This window comes from Kogia breviceps, chromosome 5, assembly GCF_026419965.1.
Source record: "Kogia breviceps isolate mKogBre1 chromosome 5, mKogBre1 haplotype 1, whole genome shotgun sequence".
Taxonomy (NCBI): domain Eukaryota; kingdom Metazoa; phylum Chordata; class Mammalia; order Artiodactyla; family Physeteridae; genus Kogia; species Kogia breviceps.
In genome coordinates this window covers 68660776-68679867 of record NC_081314.1, presented here as the reverse complement: position 1 = coordinate 68679867, position 19092 = coordinate 68660776, and the positions used below count along the sequence as shown (strand labels likewise).

Genomic DNA, 19092 nt, shown 5'->3' with positions numbered 1-19092 from the left:
ACTAACCAAATTTCAAATGAATAAGAGAACCAACACTGAAGTGGGAAATAAAACTCAAGTGACTTTTGAACACTGTATTTGGACTGGATACTCTCAGGCTAAACAGAAAAGAACTCTAAACTAATAATAGAAGCCTAGTTAATAGCCTTCTTTTTTTCTCAGAAGTGTGGGTTAGCAATTCTGTGTATTCTATGACTGATCAAATAAGTAACTACACTGTGGATAATGACAGCCAGATTTCTCACAGTTAAAGGAGAGCTACAAAAAAGAAAAGTGGGAAGGAGGAGAAATGAACCCTGCAGTGTTTCACTGGAATCAGAGGTGTCAGTGTGAACTTGTGATTTTTAATACACATAGTAATAGACAGGTAAAGATAGGTAAATATAGACTGGTATAGATCAGCTTGTGTGTGTATTTACATACATAATCTATTTCCTAGCTCTTTTGGCTGTCAGGGTCTAGAATCAACAATATTCGTGTAGCAATGAGCGCATCTGGCATGTAGATCTTGGTTTCTAAATACTGTTCTTTGCTAAAGGAGTACCAGGGCTCCTTGGTAAGTGGCTGATTACAGGACTGAGCTGATAGAGTACAAACATGGAACAATGTCAGAAGTTTCCATGAGCCAGCTCGAAGAGGCTCTCACTGGTCAAATCTGGGACAGTCTGAGCATCAAAACACTTAATGACAGTAACAGCTTATAACACTTTGAATAAAACAGGAATCCAGTAGTCTACACTGATATAATATATATGGGGAGAGGGGAGAGGAAAGCTCTTCCTTACGGAAGAAGGCCAACTAATAAATATAAAAGGAATCATGAAATTAGAATCACCATTTGGTAACCATAATAATAATCATTAATCTAGTCAAGAAACAATGATATAAAATTTTAAGTAACAGAGTATTTGTACAGTTTCAAGGTATTGTCCAAAGAGATATTAGTAACTTTGCAGCAGAGAAGCCTGGGTGAACATACACCACCTTCAGCAAATGAACAAAGTTAACATCACCAAAGTTAGTAATGGCACAAATCAGCATCATGCACATCTCGATACAATATACAATATCACTCCTGCTGTATTCCTGCAAGAAAACCTATAACTTGAACCTGATCAAGAGGAAACATCGGAAAAACTCAAATTGAGGGGCACCATACAAAATAAGTAGCCTCTTTCTCTACTCTCAATGACCCTCATTGTCATTGACATGACAATGTCAATGTCATGAAAAACAAGGAACAACTGAGGAACTGTTCAGATTAAAGGAGAGTAAAGAGACAAAACAGCCAAATGCAACAAATGATTTGGATTTTCTTTTGCTATAACAAACATCATTGACACAACTGGTGAAATCTGAATCAGGTTTGTAGATAACAGTATTGTTTATTTTTTATCACTACACTGGGGTTATAAACAGACTTTTTTAATTTTTAAAGTAGATATAAGCTGAAGTTATTTAGACACAAAGGGACATCCCATCTGCAGTTTACTCTCAAATAGTTCAGAGAAAGAGAAAAAGATAAAAGAAATATGGTAGAACATCAACATTTGAGGAATCTGCATAAATACTATCTAGAATTACTTTGTACTATTCTTGCAACCTTCCTATCAGTCCATTTTATATATATGTTATATATGTATCTACATATATTTGTATATATGTAGATACATATAAGTATATATATGTATACATATAAACCAGAAAAACTTTTAGTTTTAAAAAATGTAGATCCCTGGGCCCCAGCTTTGAAATTTTCATTCAGGAGTTCGAGGGATGGGTCTTGGGAATCTATATTTTAAAAGTTCTTCTGGTGATTACCATGCTTAATTTAGTTTGAGAATCATTCTGGGCCAGACAGCAACAAAAATTTTGTTACTGAAGAGGTAAAAAAAACCATCCATTTAACTAGCTTTAAAAACAAAAACCAGTTACAATGAAAATTCCATGTGTGCCCCTCCATCTCCTAGTCCCTTTTCTATCCTCCAAGAGGTAATTATTTTTCCAAGTTTGGAGCTTCCCCAGAGATCATCATTATGCCAAATTTGAAGTTTGTCATTCCCATGCATATTTTTATACATTTATACTATACAAATATATCCATATCAGCAATAGAATTGGCTTTGCATGTTTTCAAACTTTAGAAATGGTATCATAAATATTCAATACTTCCTTCTGTAATATAACTTTTCATTCAGCATGATATGAACTGGTTTTTAACTGAAACATGTAGCCTATTTCATTTATTTCATCCAGAAGAGAGGGAAAAACCAATGATTCCAGAGAAAACAAATAATATGCATACCCTTTGACCTGATGTGTAATATTCAATTTATGACTATACCCTGATTTATTTTTAAATCCACTTCCTTACTGGTGGACATTTGGGTTCCAGTTTTTCACTATCCCAGTGCTACTGTGAACCTTGTATGTTTCCTTGTGCATATGTAGCTCTTCTGAGGAGAAATTGCTAGGTCAGAGGATGTGCACATTTGTTCATTTTCTCTGGAGTCATCAGTTTTTCCCTCTTCTGGATCCTGCATAGTCAGTCATCCATAGTAACAGAAGAGAAGGCAGAATCTATGGGCACAGGTGCAGGTATGTGGGCAGACATAGTGGGGATTTGTTGGAGTGCTCTTCTGATTGCTTCTATTTTCTTGGTGAAATAGAAAGCAAGGTTACCTGCTGAGACTGAGACATAGAGTGGATGAAGAGCAACTGGAGAGTGTGAAGAGAGATGATACAAGAAAAGGCCATCTAGGAGAATGACTGCCAGGGAGTGCTAAGGGCCTGTATTTTCAGTTTTACTAGACACTGACATATTGTTATTCAGAGTAACTGTATCAACGTATACTCTTGCCAGCAGTGGATGGTTGTTTCTGATGCTCCTAACCTTCACCAATACCTTGCCTCATCATAATTTTACAACTTTTGTCAATTTGATATTTGTGAATAGTTTTAATTTCCCATTACTCATGAGTTGAGCTTACTGCCCATTTGAGTTTCTTCTGTGAATTAGCCCATTCTCTCCCATTTTCTTAATGGCTGTCTTTTTCTGATTGATTTGTAAGTTCTTTTGCAGTTTGGATAATACATCTGTTTAAATTATGACTGTACAAATATTTTCACTGTTGAGCCTATGACCATTGCTCCTTTCTAGTATGACCATGTGTTTTTCCTAGAGTTAATGATTTCGTTTTTCCATCTGTCTACTTTCCATACACCCGTGATTTTTTCCAAATGCTCCAACATGCCTGCCATTCTATCAGAAATAATTACTATGGACTCATACATGAGTTCCATTCTTTTGTTCCTTGAAGTCCTCACTTTCTAAGCCATATATTCTCTTGTTCCAGCCGGTGCTGATTGCTCTCTGAAACGCTGCATTGCTGGCATTCTGAATCTTCTATTCAGTCTCTTGGGCTGGATTCACTTCCCAAATCCCATCCATGTCTTCTTCTTTCATGGTGTTGCTGGCACTTGTCCTCCAGTAGCTTCCCCCCAAATGGAGGCATGTCTGAATCCTTGCAAGTATTTTTAAATTGATGGTCTAACTAGGTTTAGAATTCTACACTGGAAATCATTTCCATTTGGTTGTGAAGGCATTGCTCTACTGCCTCCTAGAGTCCTTTGTTTTAGAAATACATTTCCATTCTCTTTCCAAATCCTTTTTATGTGACCTCTTTTCTCCCAGATGCTGGGTTTGTTTGGGTCCTAAGTTTTACAGTGTGTTTTTGCTCTGGGTCTTTTGTGTTGAGCCTTCAGTACACCCCTTCAATCTGGAGATCCATGTCTTTAATTCTGGAAGGTTTTTGTTTTTGTTGTTGTTTTTGGCATTATTTTCTGTTCTCTTTTTCTCAATCTTATTCTAAATCCATATTTGGATTTAATTTTAGGTGTGGAGCAGATGCTTTTTTGTGTCTCTGTGCCTTTGCATATGTGATTCTTTCTACCTAGGACACATTTCCTCTCCCATTCCTTCTCCTATCCTAGAAAATCCCTACTTATCTTTCAAAGTACATTTCCAACTTCAGTTCTTCTATGGTGATCCCCTCTCTGATTTTAGGCTGAATAAGACATCCTCTCCTCCTGTATGCTCACAAAGTCTTTTCTGGCGCCTCTAATGCCAAACTATTATCTGTTTATACATCTGCCACCTCCATGATCATAAACTCCTTGAGCAGGATGATGTTTATCCATTTCTGGATCCTCAGTGCCTAAAACTGTGTAATGCCATGAATGAATGAACAAATTCAACAAGAGGTGAAAAATGAACATTTCTTCCTGCTGTATGTCAAGCACCATGCAAGGTACGTACCGTCTCATACATTTTCACTTAATCCTTAGAGCAAACCTCAGATAATAATGGTTTATGCAACAAATATTACCTGGGCTCCTAGTATGTGCCAGGTTTGATATTGGTGAAAGGATAAAAAAGCCAAGCCCTCAAAAAGACTTTTTTTCTCATACAGTTTTTTTAAATTGACATGTAATTCACATATCATAAAATCCATCTGTTCAAAATGTACACCTCAGGGGTATCACCACTAGACAAGATATTTATTTATCTGTATAAAGGAAATGCTGTGTGTATCCTGGGGCCAAGTCAGAAGATAAAAGTTTACCAGGGGAAGAAATGCATTCCAGGGAAAGGGAGCTGTATGTGTTAAGGAGTACAGCTCTGAGATGGCCCAATATTTGGAAAATATGAAAAGTGGAGGGAAGCTGAAGTTTATAGTGAGGAAGTAGGTTGGGCTATTTTACAAATGAGGAATCTGAAGTTCAGAGAGGTGAATTAACTCAACTAAGGTCAAACAATTTCTCTTCTGCCAACTTAGGAAAAAGTATCTAAACAGTTACCCCACCACCAATCATTCCCAACAAGCGGCAGGTGCTGACACCACCAAATACTGTAGTATCAAATACTGAATTGACTCCAAATCCTTCAGCCTTCTAGGAAATAAGCTTCATTTTCTCTCCCAACTCCTTGTATTACCTAGAACCACTGGCCACAATGACCACCATCATTAGTTGAACAAAAACATTTCCACTGTGGTTTTTTTGGACTCCAAAGGTTAAGGCCACCACAGTGATACATCAGAAGGTGCTCTGTCCATGGACAAAATATTTGTCATGAAAGTCAAGATGAAGCCTTAATACTTCATGAGCTCTTTGTTAGGCTAACATGTGTTTGCCAATCATATTTCAAGCCCTCTGTATGACCATGAAAGAAGTCTACTTTTCTGGGCTTGTTTTCCTACTTGCAAAGTGACATTAAGAAATCTTGTCCCAGTCACCTTACCACCATCCTGCCCAAAAGAACCATTGGAAAACCATGAGGATCTGTACTGTTTTGAAATTCCTGAGGAAAAGGTCAATATATGCTTTTAAAAGTAATATGCCTAATATAAGAATTTTCCCAAATTTCTGACCTCAGTACAACATTCATAAAATTTTTGCTTATTAACCTTAAATTCAGCCCGGATGAATCTCTATTTCATCTCTCTGGGAAGGGAGGAGGTATGGGAACTCAGGAGAAAACATGTAGAAAATAAAGTTTTGTCAAGCAGTGGCAATAACTTCTGGATTTCTGTTTTGCATTCGGAGGCTGTTCCATTCTCTGTCATGCGAAAGAGCAACTCTGCCTTCTAAGATAATGAACTGTGGGTGCTACAAATCAAGACCTGTTGTGGAAACACATCCCCCATCAGTTACCTATCAAGCTCTTCTCCAGCACTATGTTTACAAACCACCAGCAGGACACAAGACACAAATTACAGCAAAGACCAGTTATTTTTCAGAAAAAAAAATATGAAAGTGACCTGGTGAAGCAGGGTAGAAGACTTCACCAGAAGCCAACTCTGCCAAGAATCTTTAGATGCTTGTTACCCACTAGAGAATCCATGCTAAAGTGTTTGCAGGTTTGCAGTAGGACCAAGGAATTGACATGTCTGAAAATATTATACACAAAAGTTTTACTAACCTTTCAGAGACCAATTATCCCTGCCACTCTTGTTTCTCTTTTAGAATGTGCAGTTTTGAAATACTGGAAGTAAAATAAAGCAAATAGTATGAAGGTGATCATACCAATTATCTCTTTCCCCACAAGGAAATATTTTAAAGCTCATGAGTTCCTGGGGGAAAGAAAAGAAACAAGCATTACGTGTGTGTCCACTGTCTCAACACACTACTCAGTTATCCTTGTGTAGCCTTCACAACAGCCAAGAGTTGGTCACTTTATCCTCTATGAAGAAACTTAGGCTCAGAGATGCTGGAACACTACATGCCACAACGCTGAGGTCTGAATCCTAATCTGAAAGACCTTCCACCGGCCAGTGTTTCGTTGACAAGAATCACCGGAGAGTACTTAACATAAAATACAAAATCCAGGCTCACAGTCAGTCTTCAAAGGAAGGAGCTAGGGAACGTGTATTTTTTTTTTTTTTTAAAGAAGGTGTGCTCCCTCCACCCACTTAGTCAACAGGAGAGCTTGAGAAAGAGAGTACTTCACGACCCAACCAGGAGACCATCCCTACATTTGTGGCTTCTCCAGCAAGAGACCCTCAACGCCCTCAAAATACATAAATAAATAAATAACCAACCCACATTTCTCCCGTCAAACTATCACCTCTCCTAAGGCCCTCAGAAGTGCAGATCTTGGAATCTTCTTCTGCCCCTTTGCCTCTGAATCCTGCCCATTTTTTTCTTTCCTGTAGAACTTCATTTCCTGGCTGGGGCCAGGCTCTAACCATCAGACTTCCAGCCGAGCCCCAGAACTCACAACCGGTCTCCAGCCTGTCTGGCTCCTTCCCTAGCCCCTCGGCTCGGGCTGCTCTCATCCCAACCCTGCCTCTTCCGTCGGTCACGTTGTTTCCTCCGCTTGGAAGGACCTCTTTCCTCTCCGGGCCCTTCCCAATGCTCGGGGAACTCCTACACCGCCTGAGCGCCTCCACTTCCAGTCACCCTCTCCTCCCACCACCCCGGCGGGGGTACTGAACCCGGCCTCGAAGCCTAGCAGCAAGCGTCAGTCCTCCCGGCTGCAGTCCTTGCCCCCTCCTCGCTCGCCTCCCCACCCGCCACCTGGCTTCGCAGCGGTGGCTCGGGAAGCCCTAGGCACTTCCCAGAATAGAGAGCAGCTGCCAACGTCAGGCTGCCGCCGGCCGCGAGGTTCCGGGCGCACGCGGTGCGGGCGGAGGGGACGTTGCTCCGCTCTGGCCTTTCTTCTCCCCTCGCGGGCCGGGAAACTGAGGCCCCGGGCCGGAGCAACTTCCCCGGGGTGCAAGGTCCGTGAGGGCCCGGCCGGTCCTGGGCTCCAAGCGTCCCGACCCCCGTCCGCGCTCCCTCGACCACACGCGCCGCCCGGTTACCCGGGAGAGTGGGGCGGGGAGCGGGTCTCCGAGCGAGCGCTCCGCCCGGGAACGCGCAGGGAGCCGGACTCGGCCAACTCGCCGCGAAAGTTGTGGTCTCCCAGCCTGCCCTCGCTTCTCACCTCCGAGACACACCTTCCAGCCGGCCCTGCAGCCGCGCCCTCACATCCGGTCCACCTTGCGCACACCCCTTTCTACGCTCTCCCACAGCCCCTCGCCCTCCTACGCCTGCGGCTCCCAGCCGCTCCCCCTCGCGCATTCCCACCCGCGCCCGGGGCGCGCCTTCCCCTCCCCACGGCTCGCCCGGCCTCCGCGCCGCGCCTGCCCGGGGTTCGGGCTCCCGGGAGCCCCAACCCCAGGCCGCGACCCGCTTCCGCCCGCCCGGCGCGGGGCATAAGTCCTGGTAGCCGCTCGGAGCGCGGGGGGCGCGAGGCAAGGGGCGCAGCGGGGCGGGGAGGGGGCGCTCGCTCGCTCACTCTCGGCTGCGCACACGCCCGTACAAACTCTCACACAGACACACGCGGGGTGCGCTGCCGCCGCCCGCCGCTGCTCCTCCTCCCGCCACCGCCTTGAGAGGGAGAGAGGGAGGCAGAGAGAGCGCTTTGTCCGCGCGCCGCCGCCCGGCCCGGGACTCTGCCCCGAGGAGGCAGCCGCGCCGAGTCCCCGCCTCCGCCTCTGCCCCCGGGCGGGCCGGGCCGGCCGCGGTGGGGGGAGCCAGGCTGAGGGTGGGGGTGGGTGGCGGGCGGGCGGAGGGCGGGGAGGGGGGGCGGAGGAGGAGGAGGGGAGACGAGGGCAGCGGAGGAGGCGAGGAGCGCCGGGTACCGGGCCGGGGGAGCCGCGGGCTCTCGGGGAAGAGACGGATGATGAACAAGCTTTACATCGGGAACCTGAGCCCCGCCGTCACTGCCGACGACCTCCGGCAGCTCTTCGGGGACAGGAAGCTGCCCCTGGCGGGACAGGTCCTGCTCAAGTCCGGCTACGCCTTCGTGGACTACCCCGACCAGAACTGGGCCATCCGCGCCATCGAGACCCTCTCGGGTGAGCAGTCGGCGCTGTCCCCCTCCCCCCGCCTCGCCCAGCTCAGGCCGGGACGGCGCCCGGAGGGAGGCCGAGCCCTGCGGGCGGCGCCCGGCGGGGGCTTTAGCGCCCGCACGTTCACTTCCACGCACCAGACCTTCAACTCTCACCGCCGGCCCGCTCTTGGGACGGCCCGCTCCCCTCCCCCCACGGCTCCGGACTCACCCCTTGCCCTCCCAGCCGCAGCCCTGGGGCGACCCCCGAGCCTCCTCTAGGGTTCCTAAGGCTCTCTCGCTCTCCCGGGGCACCCCTTGTTCCTCCGGCTCCCCGAGTTGCTTTCCAGAGTTCCCCACCCCCATCCTTAGAGAGCCTCCGTCTCCCCTTCTTCCCTGACCTTCCCGTTACCCCTTTTGTCAGGGACCCCCACCCCCAAACCCTGAATGTCCTTCTCCCTTGACCGGACCTTACCCCTTCCCGTGCCTCGTGCCTAGGACCTCTCGCCCTCTGGCGTCCCCTGAGCCGCACTCTCCTTTCGAGCCCCCTCCCCAGCTCGCCCCGCGGTCCCCCACTTTTGGCACCCCCTCGGCGCCACCCTGACGATCCCCTCCGAGGTTTCGGGGCTCCCCCTACCCCGCCTTTGCACGACGGCACATCTCTCTCGGTCCTCTCCCGAACCTCAGTCCCTTCTCGCTTGTCTCTCAAGCGCTCCTATTTTTCTCTGAATTTTTTGTCCGATTTTATTGAGAAGAACTCGGGGCTGGGGGCTTTCCGCCGCCTGTCCCCCCGCCTCCCGCTCGGCCAGAAGCACCTTTTTACGAGGTGCCCTGTCTCAACTCGGTGGGGGCCCGGACTGAGAACCGAGAAAGAGGCGACCGGGGGGCCCGCGAGAGCGCTGGAGCCCAGACGGGAGACGGAGAGCGACACACACACACACTCGCGCGCGCGCGCACTCACCAACTCTCCCTCCCGCACACGCACCGCTCGGAGCCGCGCTCGCCCCCAGGCCACGAGCCTGCGCCCCCCGAACCTCGGCCCGGCCAGAGCCCCTTCCCCACCGGCGCGCGGGGTGGGGGCGGGGCGGCGGCGAGGCCAAGGTGACCAGAAGCAGGCGGGGACCCGGCTCTCGCGGAAGCGGCCCCCGGGGGGCTTCGGCGTGTCTCACCAGGGCCACCGGGAGGAGAGGGCAGGGAGGGGAGCGCAGCGGAGCCTTCGGAGCCCGGATTAGCGCAATGGAGAGGTGGGGGCCCAGAGAGGAGCGGGGCCGCGCCAGCCCTGCAGCTTGAGTTTCAAATGAGCTCATCCTTTCAAATTGGCGCCGCTCTTTATTAAATTTGTTTTTCCGGTAATGCCACCCACAGCTATACCTGGGGTAGGGATCCGGGCTCGCACCCCTGCCACCTCGCCCCGGGGAACGAGGCGACACGGGACGCCCACCTTTTTTCTCCACTGGGAACCAAGTTTGCCCAGCTCGAGCGGGGTAGGAGACCCCTTGAGGGCGCCCGAAGGCGGAGCCGGAGCGTGGAGTTCTGTGCGTGCCCCTCCTAGCCCCCCACCGGTTTGATCGCAGGAAGGTTCTGAGTGCTTTAATTTCTGTTTTAAAGGTAAAGTGGAATTGCATGGGAAAATCATGGAAGTTGATTACTCAGTCTCCAAAAAGCTCAGGTAAATATATTTTGCTTAGTTTTTTTGTGTGATTCGTCTTACGTCTAAATAAAAAAAAAAATACACTCAGTTTTTAAAAATGTGCTTGTATAGTTTTTTAAAAGGCGTTTGTTTGATTTTGTAGTGGAGTTAAAATAGTTTAGAAAGCTACATTTTTTACTTTCATTATATAAGGTGTTTACTGTACTTGGAAAATATCTGGTGCCTTATTGGGGGTGGGTGGCGAACACTAGCTGTGTTAAATTCGCTGGGACCGTTTAACTTGTTTATGAAAACTTGCCTCCCACCCGTCACACCCACCCCTGCCCCCCAGCACAATGGCAACAAATGCTTGTCAAGACTTCCTGTGAGATGTTAAGAGTAAATATTTACTGTGTCAGCTAAATTGCTTAACTAAACTTCGCGATTATTGCGATTAATTAGTTTTCTCTTTTAGATACCTTAGTGTTGAATTATAAAATAATTCAGCAAGGGGTCGATATTTTTGCATAGTGCTTTAAACAAGTAGGTTGTTTGGATTGGGTGGCAGTTAAAAGCCAGACTTTTTTAGTCACTGAGACTACTGAATATTGCTTCTGAGCGTTTTCTTGTTGTTGTTGCTTTTAAGATATGTTTGAGGCTAAACAGATATCACTGTGAAATCTATAATTATATTTAAGTGCACTGTTGTTAATGAAGGACTAAAAAGTTTTGTGGAGGTTGGATTTCTCCACAGTGATTTGCTTACATGAGAATGTGAGGAGAGAATGAGGGAGAACATCTTTGTTTAAAGTTTATTGTGGACTTTAAATTTGGGCCCTTTATTACTCATTCTAGATTTTTTTTCTATGTGTTGTAACTTAGTTTATATCCCATTCACATAAATTTCTTCACCATTAGTCATTAAGTAGCTGAATTGGAAACTAAGTGAAGTCTTTGACTTACCACCTTTACAGTTTGTGATTCTCAATAGTGTAACCATTTACTTGATTTTTGCCAGGATTGAATAGATTTTAAAACAAACTATCCCAATTGTTAAATACATAGATGTTTTGCTTAAAGGGTTTCTAAAAATGTGTGCGCATTTCCAGATATGTTTTAACTAAGCAACAGAATATCTTTTGTTTGCCAATGATTCCAGTGGCATATCAGAAAACTACTTAATAACTTTAAAAAAAAGAGGTAAAAGTTATGATTTGCAGTTTCATGTGTAATATTAAGCTAGTTCTCCCTAGGAAGAAATGTAATGTGCAACTGATTAATGTTTTAATTAAGTAGTTTAAGTTTATGCTTTTCTTACAAAGAATTTTTTTTGCTTGAGAAATCGAAGTTGAAGCTTTTTGATACATTAACTATTTAAGTTAAAATTACTCATCTTGAATATTGGATGAACATATTGAACAAGGTTTGAAAGAACCACCCAAAATATTTGATGGGTTATGTTTCTATAAATATCTAATTCTGTTGGCTGTATAATTGTTTTGAGGGGTTTTTTTTTGTTATAATTAGTAAAAATCGGTAGAATTTTAACTTTGGTTAGTTGGTGTCTCATTTCATGTTGCAAAGTATATTATTTAATGTTGCAATGTAAGTGAAATTCTAGTTTATCTAAAGTTATTAACGTCTCTTGAAACTTCTTACAAATATATTACGTTTTAACTTTTTTCTTTTAAAATACAGAGGTTATTTGCTGTTAGCTGGAGGGTTATTTAGATGATTTTGCTGTGTTTATATAAGAGTTCAGAATTAAAAGCTTGTCCCAAATTTTTAGTATTAATTAAATAAAGAGCAATCTAGGACTTATACAGCTCTATTGGTACATGATTTCTTTGAACACTGTGGGTAATATGAAATACCTAGGAGGTAGATTGAAATGCGCTGTGTATGATTCACTACTCTGAAGATGTCTGACATGCCAAATGTATGCATAAGCTGCTGCTGTAGAGGGCTGCTTCATTTCTGATTGGATAGCTTTGATCTTTCTTCCTTTTCCTTTATTAGTTTAAAATGTAGAAATTAGTTACTGGTACTGCAGGCTAAGGGAGAGAGAGCTGATGCCTGGTGTTGTGTACTGAGCTCAGACTCCTGGGAGGAGGCAGCTGTGTGTTCTCATGTACAGGGCTCCACCACGGAGGGGACTCTAAAAAACAGGGTACTGTGACATTTGAAACCAAAGCTTTTATGTTATATGGTGACTATTTTGGTGTTCTTTTATTGCACTTCCATGAAAACTAACAAGTTAAAAGTACATTTGTTGGCCTTCAGTCAGTTCTATATGTGGTTTTTGTGTTAGTAGAAGTGAAAATGTGAAGAAAACAATTCATCCTCATTGCTTGCTTACTTAAAAAACCATTCCACAAGTGAGTGCTCATTTTCTTTATATTGTTCTGATTTCTTTCTGTTCTCAAGAATCATTTTTAACATGTATATTCCAAGTAGATTTTTTTAACCTAATGATACTTGGGAGGAGATGTTTTTTATCTTAAGTTATGAAAATATTGGCATGCCATTTGCTTACCAATTGGATCTTTTGTTAAATATCATTCTAGCATTATTTTATATGTGCTGTTTTTGTAGACAGACCTAGATAGTATTATTTTCTCAGGGTCACTTAGAAGTAGAAAACTCTTTTTTCTTTTGCCACATGTGCTTCATTCTTATTAAATACAAATTATTGTAATGTAAACCATGTACAAACCATCTATTTTTCTTTCTAAGTTGGCTTCAGTCTCTGTTGAATAAAAATCTTTGATTCTTTTTTCTCTATTCGCATTTCTTGGTAGCATATATGAATCAAAGATTTCTTAAGGAATAAGAGACAAAGGGCTGTAAAAGTTCTGGAAACTTCCTTGATAGAAATTTCATTTTTGATGTTGATGAGAGTTTAGTTTTTAAAAAAATTATATACTATATGTATCTACACACATGCACACACACTGCATAAATTATTTTGAGCTAAGACATACGCTAACCTGAATGTGCTTTGTAACTAAAGTTGAATGATTCTGTGAGAAACAAAACTTTGAAAAATGCAATTTCTGCCCACTTCTAGGAAGTAACTAAGTGGTGCTAGACATGTTTTCACTGAGATGGTGAGAATACTATGAGGAGTGTAGGAAAAAGCTATGAATTTGTCTTTCATGAGTTAAAAATCAGTAATTGTGTTCTCTCCAATGCAAATGAATTTGGTCTCCTATAGGAATTTAAAGAAAACAGTATCTCAATTGTGTTTTGCTTGTATGTACTACATTGTGTATAGTTGAATTAAATACCAAAAAGAAAAAAAAAAAACCCAACCACCCAACCTCAAGCCCTCCCTGCAACAAAGGCTTTTGATGGATCAATTTTTAATTTTGTAGCAACAGAAAAGAATTTATTAGGTTAATATGGTACCCTATTTCAAGAATTTGTTGAATTAGAAATTAAGGCCTGGATTTAATTGTATAGATTCCATGTGTGGATATTTTATATATATATATATGTACACACACATACACACGCATATATATATTACTCTAAGGTTAGTTTTGATTTGTCTTTGAGTTGGACATTTAGTTTCCCATTTTTAAAAAAGGCTAGTAATTTTTTTATGGGGTTCTAGGTAATGCCATAGAAAATTACACATTTTCATGACCTTTAAGAGAGAAGAGTTGGGATTAAAATAGAAGCAATAAAGAAAAAAATTACTTGGTAATTCAGGTTTAAAATTCTAGTTTGTGTTTTTAAAAGACTGGTCATTTGATGTTTTTTACGTTATTTGGTTAAATATTAAAAGCCATTGAAATCTACAAATCAAAATAGATGTTATATGGGGCTTGATTTTCCAATTTGCCAAATTCATATCAATTTTAAATTATATTGTAGTGATTTATAAAAGTACTAGATGGCTGAACACATAAACGTTAATTCTGAAAGATGATTTGGTGATATGTAATACATTTGTCAAATTGTGTTTTTTTTAATAATAATGTTTCTTAGTAATTATGGCTGGGTATAAGATGACCAGTAAGGAATGGTCTCAGAGTTTTGTTTTTTATTATGTTAGCCTGAGATTATCATTTATATAGAGAAGATGAGAGAGGATTAATAATATTTGTAGAACACCTTTTATACATAATGATTTAAAGTACAGTATATTTTCTTTAAGAAGAAAAATTTTAAAGGACATTAGAAGATTTAGAACTAATACATATCAAAATCAACATTTCACTATTATTTTGAGTAAATGTTTCTTATTTTACAGAGGTTGTTCCAGTTTTTTAAATGGGGGGAATGTAAATGACATTGAAATGTGCATAAAATGGTAGTAACTTGGGCACATTTATTAAAAGTCAAAAAGTTATGAAAATCAGATTTCTATAAGAACTATTTATACATATTTGATACTTTCAACTTTCTAAATATTTGCTGTCTCCTGAATCACTCTTCCAAGTCTGCCAATGAAATCCTCAAAAGTAGATGAGCAATTGGTCAGTTGTTAGAGGACGTAATTTAAGCTTAAGTGTATCATCTCTGTGGTTCAGCGGGGTGTGTGCACATGGGTGGGTGTGTGTGCGTGCACGTGCGTGTCTGTGTGTGCACGTGTGTGTGTTTTATGGGAGACAGTAGTTTCAGACAGATGGTATCAAGAGGGAAGAGGAGGATATCTTTAAACAACAAATGTTCTGGATTTTAGTGCTGACAAGGCAAATGAAAATTGCTAGATGTTTGAACCTTGTAAATAAAGGGAGTCAAGTGCAATAATATGTGCCTTGAGTGATGCATAACTCTTGCAGGTGGTTAACCTTGTGGGAGCCAGGGCACAGACACCTGTAGTGGCTTCTTCAGTGAGCATGCTACTGGAAGGACCATTCTGTGGGAAATTTACTCTCCTTCACTTTTGCTTGGATGTCCCCTCTCAGTAAGAGAATTGGCAAGTGATTTTGTGTAGGCTTTGATTTTCTATAGAAGATTTAAGATTTGAATATGCATTTTCATTTAGAAATTCTGTACTGTGGAAGACATGTATTATTTTGCATAACAAAAGTACTCTGAGAGAATCAATTTCATTAGAAGAAGCATAGTATTGAGCTGGTTTCTTTGGAGGCTGTTAAAAAAGTTGAATAATAAATTTCAAAAATATTTTTTAAAAAATTATATTTAAATGCCACCAAAATGTCTTCAGTGTTCTTATTGGTGTTGAAGAAGAAAGTGGTGGGGTTTGGCTAAACCAATTTTTTAAACCAGCTTTCTAAAAATTTTAGTCAAAAGCATAATTTCCAAAGGTTATGATTAACTTCTTAATTTGAAGAATGGGAGAGTTCTGTTTAACAAAACTTGCCCAAGTAATTTGTTAGGCAAGGTTTGTCCTTTTTACACTCAAATTAAAGTTCAAATTAGTTTGGGTAGTCATTCAAAACACTATCACTGAAGAAAACATAATAGCAAGTAAACAACAAACACCTACCAGTAAAGATAACAGTCTTTCCTTTCATTTATCACCATTAAAATATTTTAAAAAATATTTTACTTTATAATTTGACTTCATGCTTACAAACTTGTAATTTTCATTTGGTGGCATGGACTGTATGGGTTCTATTTTGGGCAACAAAATTGCAGAGTGCTCAGAGCATTATTTTTAAGGTTTTTCTTTTCCTGTTTTGATCATGTACTTTAGTCTGGTCTTTCCATAAAATAGTGAAGAAAAATTATTTTCTTTTACAGAAAAATTCAGATTTTGTTACTTTGGCTTCCAGAGAGGAGGGAGAATATAATTACTGTTTCTTTAATTTGGTTTAGTGTTTGATGGCCTGTTGAGGTGTTGAATAAGTAGACCAGAGAAAATGGATACTTTTGCGTTAATAGCAGGCAATCAAGTCCAAAATGATGTTCATCATTTAATAGATATGTTTCTTCCCCAAGCCTCTGGATCTCACTAAATAATAAGCTTACATTTTGGAGATGTGTTTTGTTTATTCTTGGATTTCCTATTATCTGTTCTATACTTTATTTATTAAAATGTGAAGATTTAGTTAGAATATTCCCATTCTGTTTATTATCAAGAATATTTCATAAAATAGGTATTTCAGCAAGTCCATTAAATGACAATTAAGAGTTCTGATGCTTGTTTTAGACTTTCTTCTATCTGTCTATATAAATGTTGTACCTAATGACCAGGATAATCTGTATCTGTATGGGACGATAGCAATGAGAATGATATTTTCAGTTTCTCTTATTATCATACAATTAATGTGTACCACCATGTGAGGATTTGCCTTATGGGGGAAGCTTGGACTATTAATTTTTGTTTTAAATGTGATCAGAAAGGTAATTTCATGATTCCATGTGTTGACATGTAAATAATACTAGATAAATGTATATTTATGTGCCTGCATCTCATATTCACATAGTACTGATAATATCTCAGCCTCTTCAACACATTATTTCATTTATTCTAAATAATAATTATGTGAAGAAGAAAGGACAGTTAATATTATTCCTTTTTTTAGATGAGAAAACAGTCTCAGAGAAATTTAATAATTTACCTAAGGTCACATTACTATTAAATAGTAAAGCTAGGGTTAGAACTTCTGATTCTCAGTGCAGCGTACTTCACCTACATTTACTTTGTTTAATTAAAGAAGTTATCCAAAAGTGTTGTAAGGTTCAAAGTTTGCCATTCAAGAGTGATGAAAAGATATAAATATAGATTTGTTTGTGAATCATCCTTTGCAATGATCTTATTCTTAATCAATCCAAATGATCTGTACTTTGTTATAGTTTTTAGGAAAAATATTAGAAACCGAGGTCATTTTAAAATTACTGGCAGTATCACTATGCTTGCCCACAGACAGAAGTGGGGTGTGCCTAACCAAGCAGGTTGGATCTTGATGTTGTTGTTACATTGCTTTTTTCAGTGGTTGCATTCCTTGTGTTATGACATAGGACATTGCCGAGAAAGATGTTTCAACAGCTGAGCCACACAGATTACACAGGTAGCCCTGGTCAAGACCATGAGCCACATGGTAAAGGAAAATCAAGCTCAAGGAATCACTTGGGTGGGTTCGTCCCAGGTTTCAGCCAAGCCATTGCTAGAGGGCAGGACTGCTTTGGTTTAAGTGTTTGCCTGGTAGCTGCCAAGTCTTTCCTGAGATTTGGTGTCTCTCTCTCTGATTCACTTTATGTACAGAATATGGCCTTTGGCCTCTCCTGTGAGAGTGAAATGAATGTTAATAGGATAGCATCCCTAAAGTTCTCTGAGTTCCTCATTAATGATATAGTCACTCAGAAGCATATACTAAATAACTAAGCATGTGAAGAGCAGTCCATTTCCCCTCAATTGTGAAGTTTTCCAGCATTTATCCTCATTTCCTTTAACTTTTGTGTAGTATCATATTTATGGTGGTGGTGGAAGAGAGGAAGGATTATCAAGAAAAAGGTAAGTGAAAGAAGATTATTTCCATCTCCCTAGGCATTTCATTTCTTTAACTTAGTAGAGCCCAGAGTGGGGTATTGCATGTTCTGTGGCATTCTGACTCAGAAGTTGGGGAAAAGGAAGAAAGGTAACTAATACTTGCTGAGTAGTTAATGTGCTAGGCATTGGACTAGGCCTTCTCCATATTTTTTTGTATACAGCCGAGAGAGATCTGAATTTCATCCCTTTCACAGATAGGGCTGTAAAGCTTTGGACTCCAAAGCAACTCCTTCTTCTACCCGACCAAACCTGCTTCAGAGAAGCAGTGGGCGTCTTACCCTTGCTTACCATCTAATTTGTATACAGTAACAGCATCCTAGCAATAAAGTAGGAAGTTGTGATAATGTGTACATAGGTAATAGAATAACTTTGTATGTTTTTCCTAACTCAGAATTGGAGCTAAAGTTTACATGTATACAACAGATATGCTGAGGAAGATAAAGGACTGAAGTTTAGTATATTTTTAATTTAGTGTAACTGAAAAACAACTGAAAGTGTTAGTCATAATTTGAAGAAACTTTCTTGAAGTAGACCTATAGTAGAGGCATTAGTAATTACTTAAAGGTAAAAAGATTTTAAAAAAATCATTGTGGTTGAAAGTTAAGTATAAAAAACATATGTATGCAGTGGGGTGGGGCGGGTAGGGAGGGTCTGTATTTATGCCTTTGGCCCAGATACTTTTTTTAAATGCTGGAAAAAAACACCTCAGACTTTTTTGTGTAGGACCTAGAGTGTTGCACAAAGTGTGGCATGCTTTCATTTTTATCTGTATATTTTTAAAAGTGTCTATGATTTGGAGACGGAAATACAGGATTCTTGCAAATTATCTTCTATAGAGTGGTTCATCTTATTAACATTAGAAAATTTTAAACCTTTTAATTAATTAATTAATTTATGGCTGCGTTGGGTCTTCGTTGCTGTACGCGGGCTTCTCATTGTGGTGGCTTCTCTTGTGGAGCACAGGCTCTAGGCGTGTGGGCTTCGGTAGCTGTGGCTCGAAGGCTCTAGAGAACAGGCTCAATAGTTGTGACACACGGGCTTAGTTGCTTCGTGGCATGTGGGATCTTCCCAGACCAGGGCTCGAACCCATGTCCCCTGTACTGGCAGGTGGATTCTTAACCACTGTGCCACCAGGGAAGCCCTTAAACCTTTTTGACAATGAAAGATTCTGAAAGCACAGGGAGTAGAAAGATTTGTATATTCTTTTTGATATACTACTTAAGCATATTATGCATTCATGACTTTTTTTTTTTAGTAAATAGGACTTGAGATACAATTATACTACCAACGCAATGAGATATACAAGAATTTTGCTTTGTAGATATAGAGGTGGTGCTTTTTTTTTTTTTTTTTTTAATTTTATTTATTTATGGCTGTGTTGGGTCTTCGTTTCTGTGCGAGCGTTTTCTCTAGTTGTGGCAAGCAGGGGCCTCTCACTATCGCGGCCTCTCTTGTTGCAGAGCACAGGCTCCAGACGCGCAGGCTCAGTAATTGTGGCTCACGGGCCCAGTTGCTCCGCGGCATGTGGGATCTTCCCAGACCAGGGCTCGAACCCATGTCCCCTGCATTGGCAGGCGGATTCTCAACCACTGCGCCACCAGGGAAGCCCGAGGT

General features: G+C 41.5%; 1 protein-coding gene across 7 annotated transcripts in view; it reads left to right on the top strand.

Moving 5' to 3' along the window:
* Window positions 1-8131: 8131 nt before the first annotated feature.
* IGF2BP2 (insulin like growth factor 2 mRNA binding protein 2) overlaps window positions 8132-19092 on the top strand; it is a 170942-nt gene continuing 159981 nt past the window's right edge. For 2 of the 7 annotated variants that reach the window (XM_067034171.1, XM_067034166.1), the window contains exons 1-2: window positions 9807-9861; window positions 9986-10046. In XM_067034171.1, the coding sequence (XP_066890272.1) occupies window positions 10001-10046 (46 nt within the window). In that variant the 5' untranslated portion in view covers window positions 9807-9861; window positions 9986-10000. The other 5 variants (XM_059063727.2, XM_059063728.2, XM_067034168.1 and 2 more) reach the window with 5 other exon arrangements.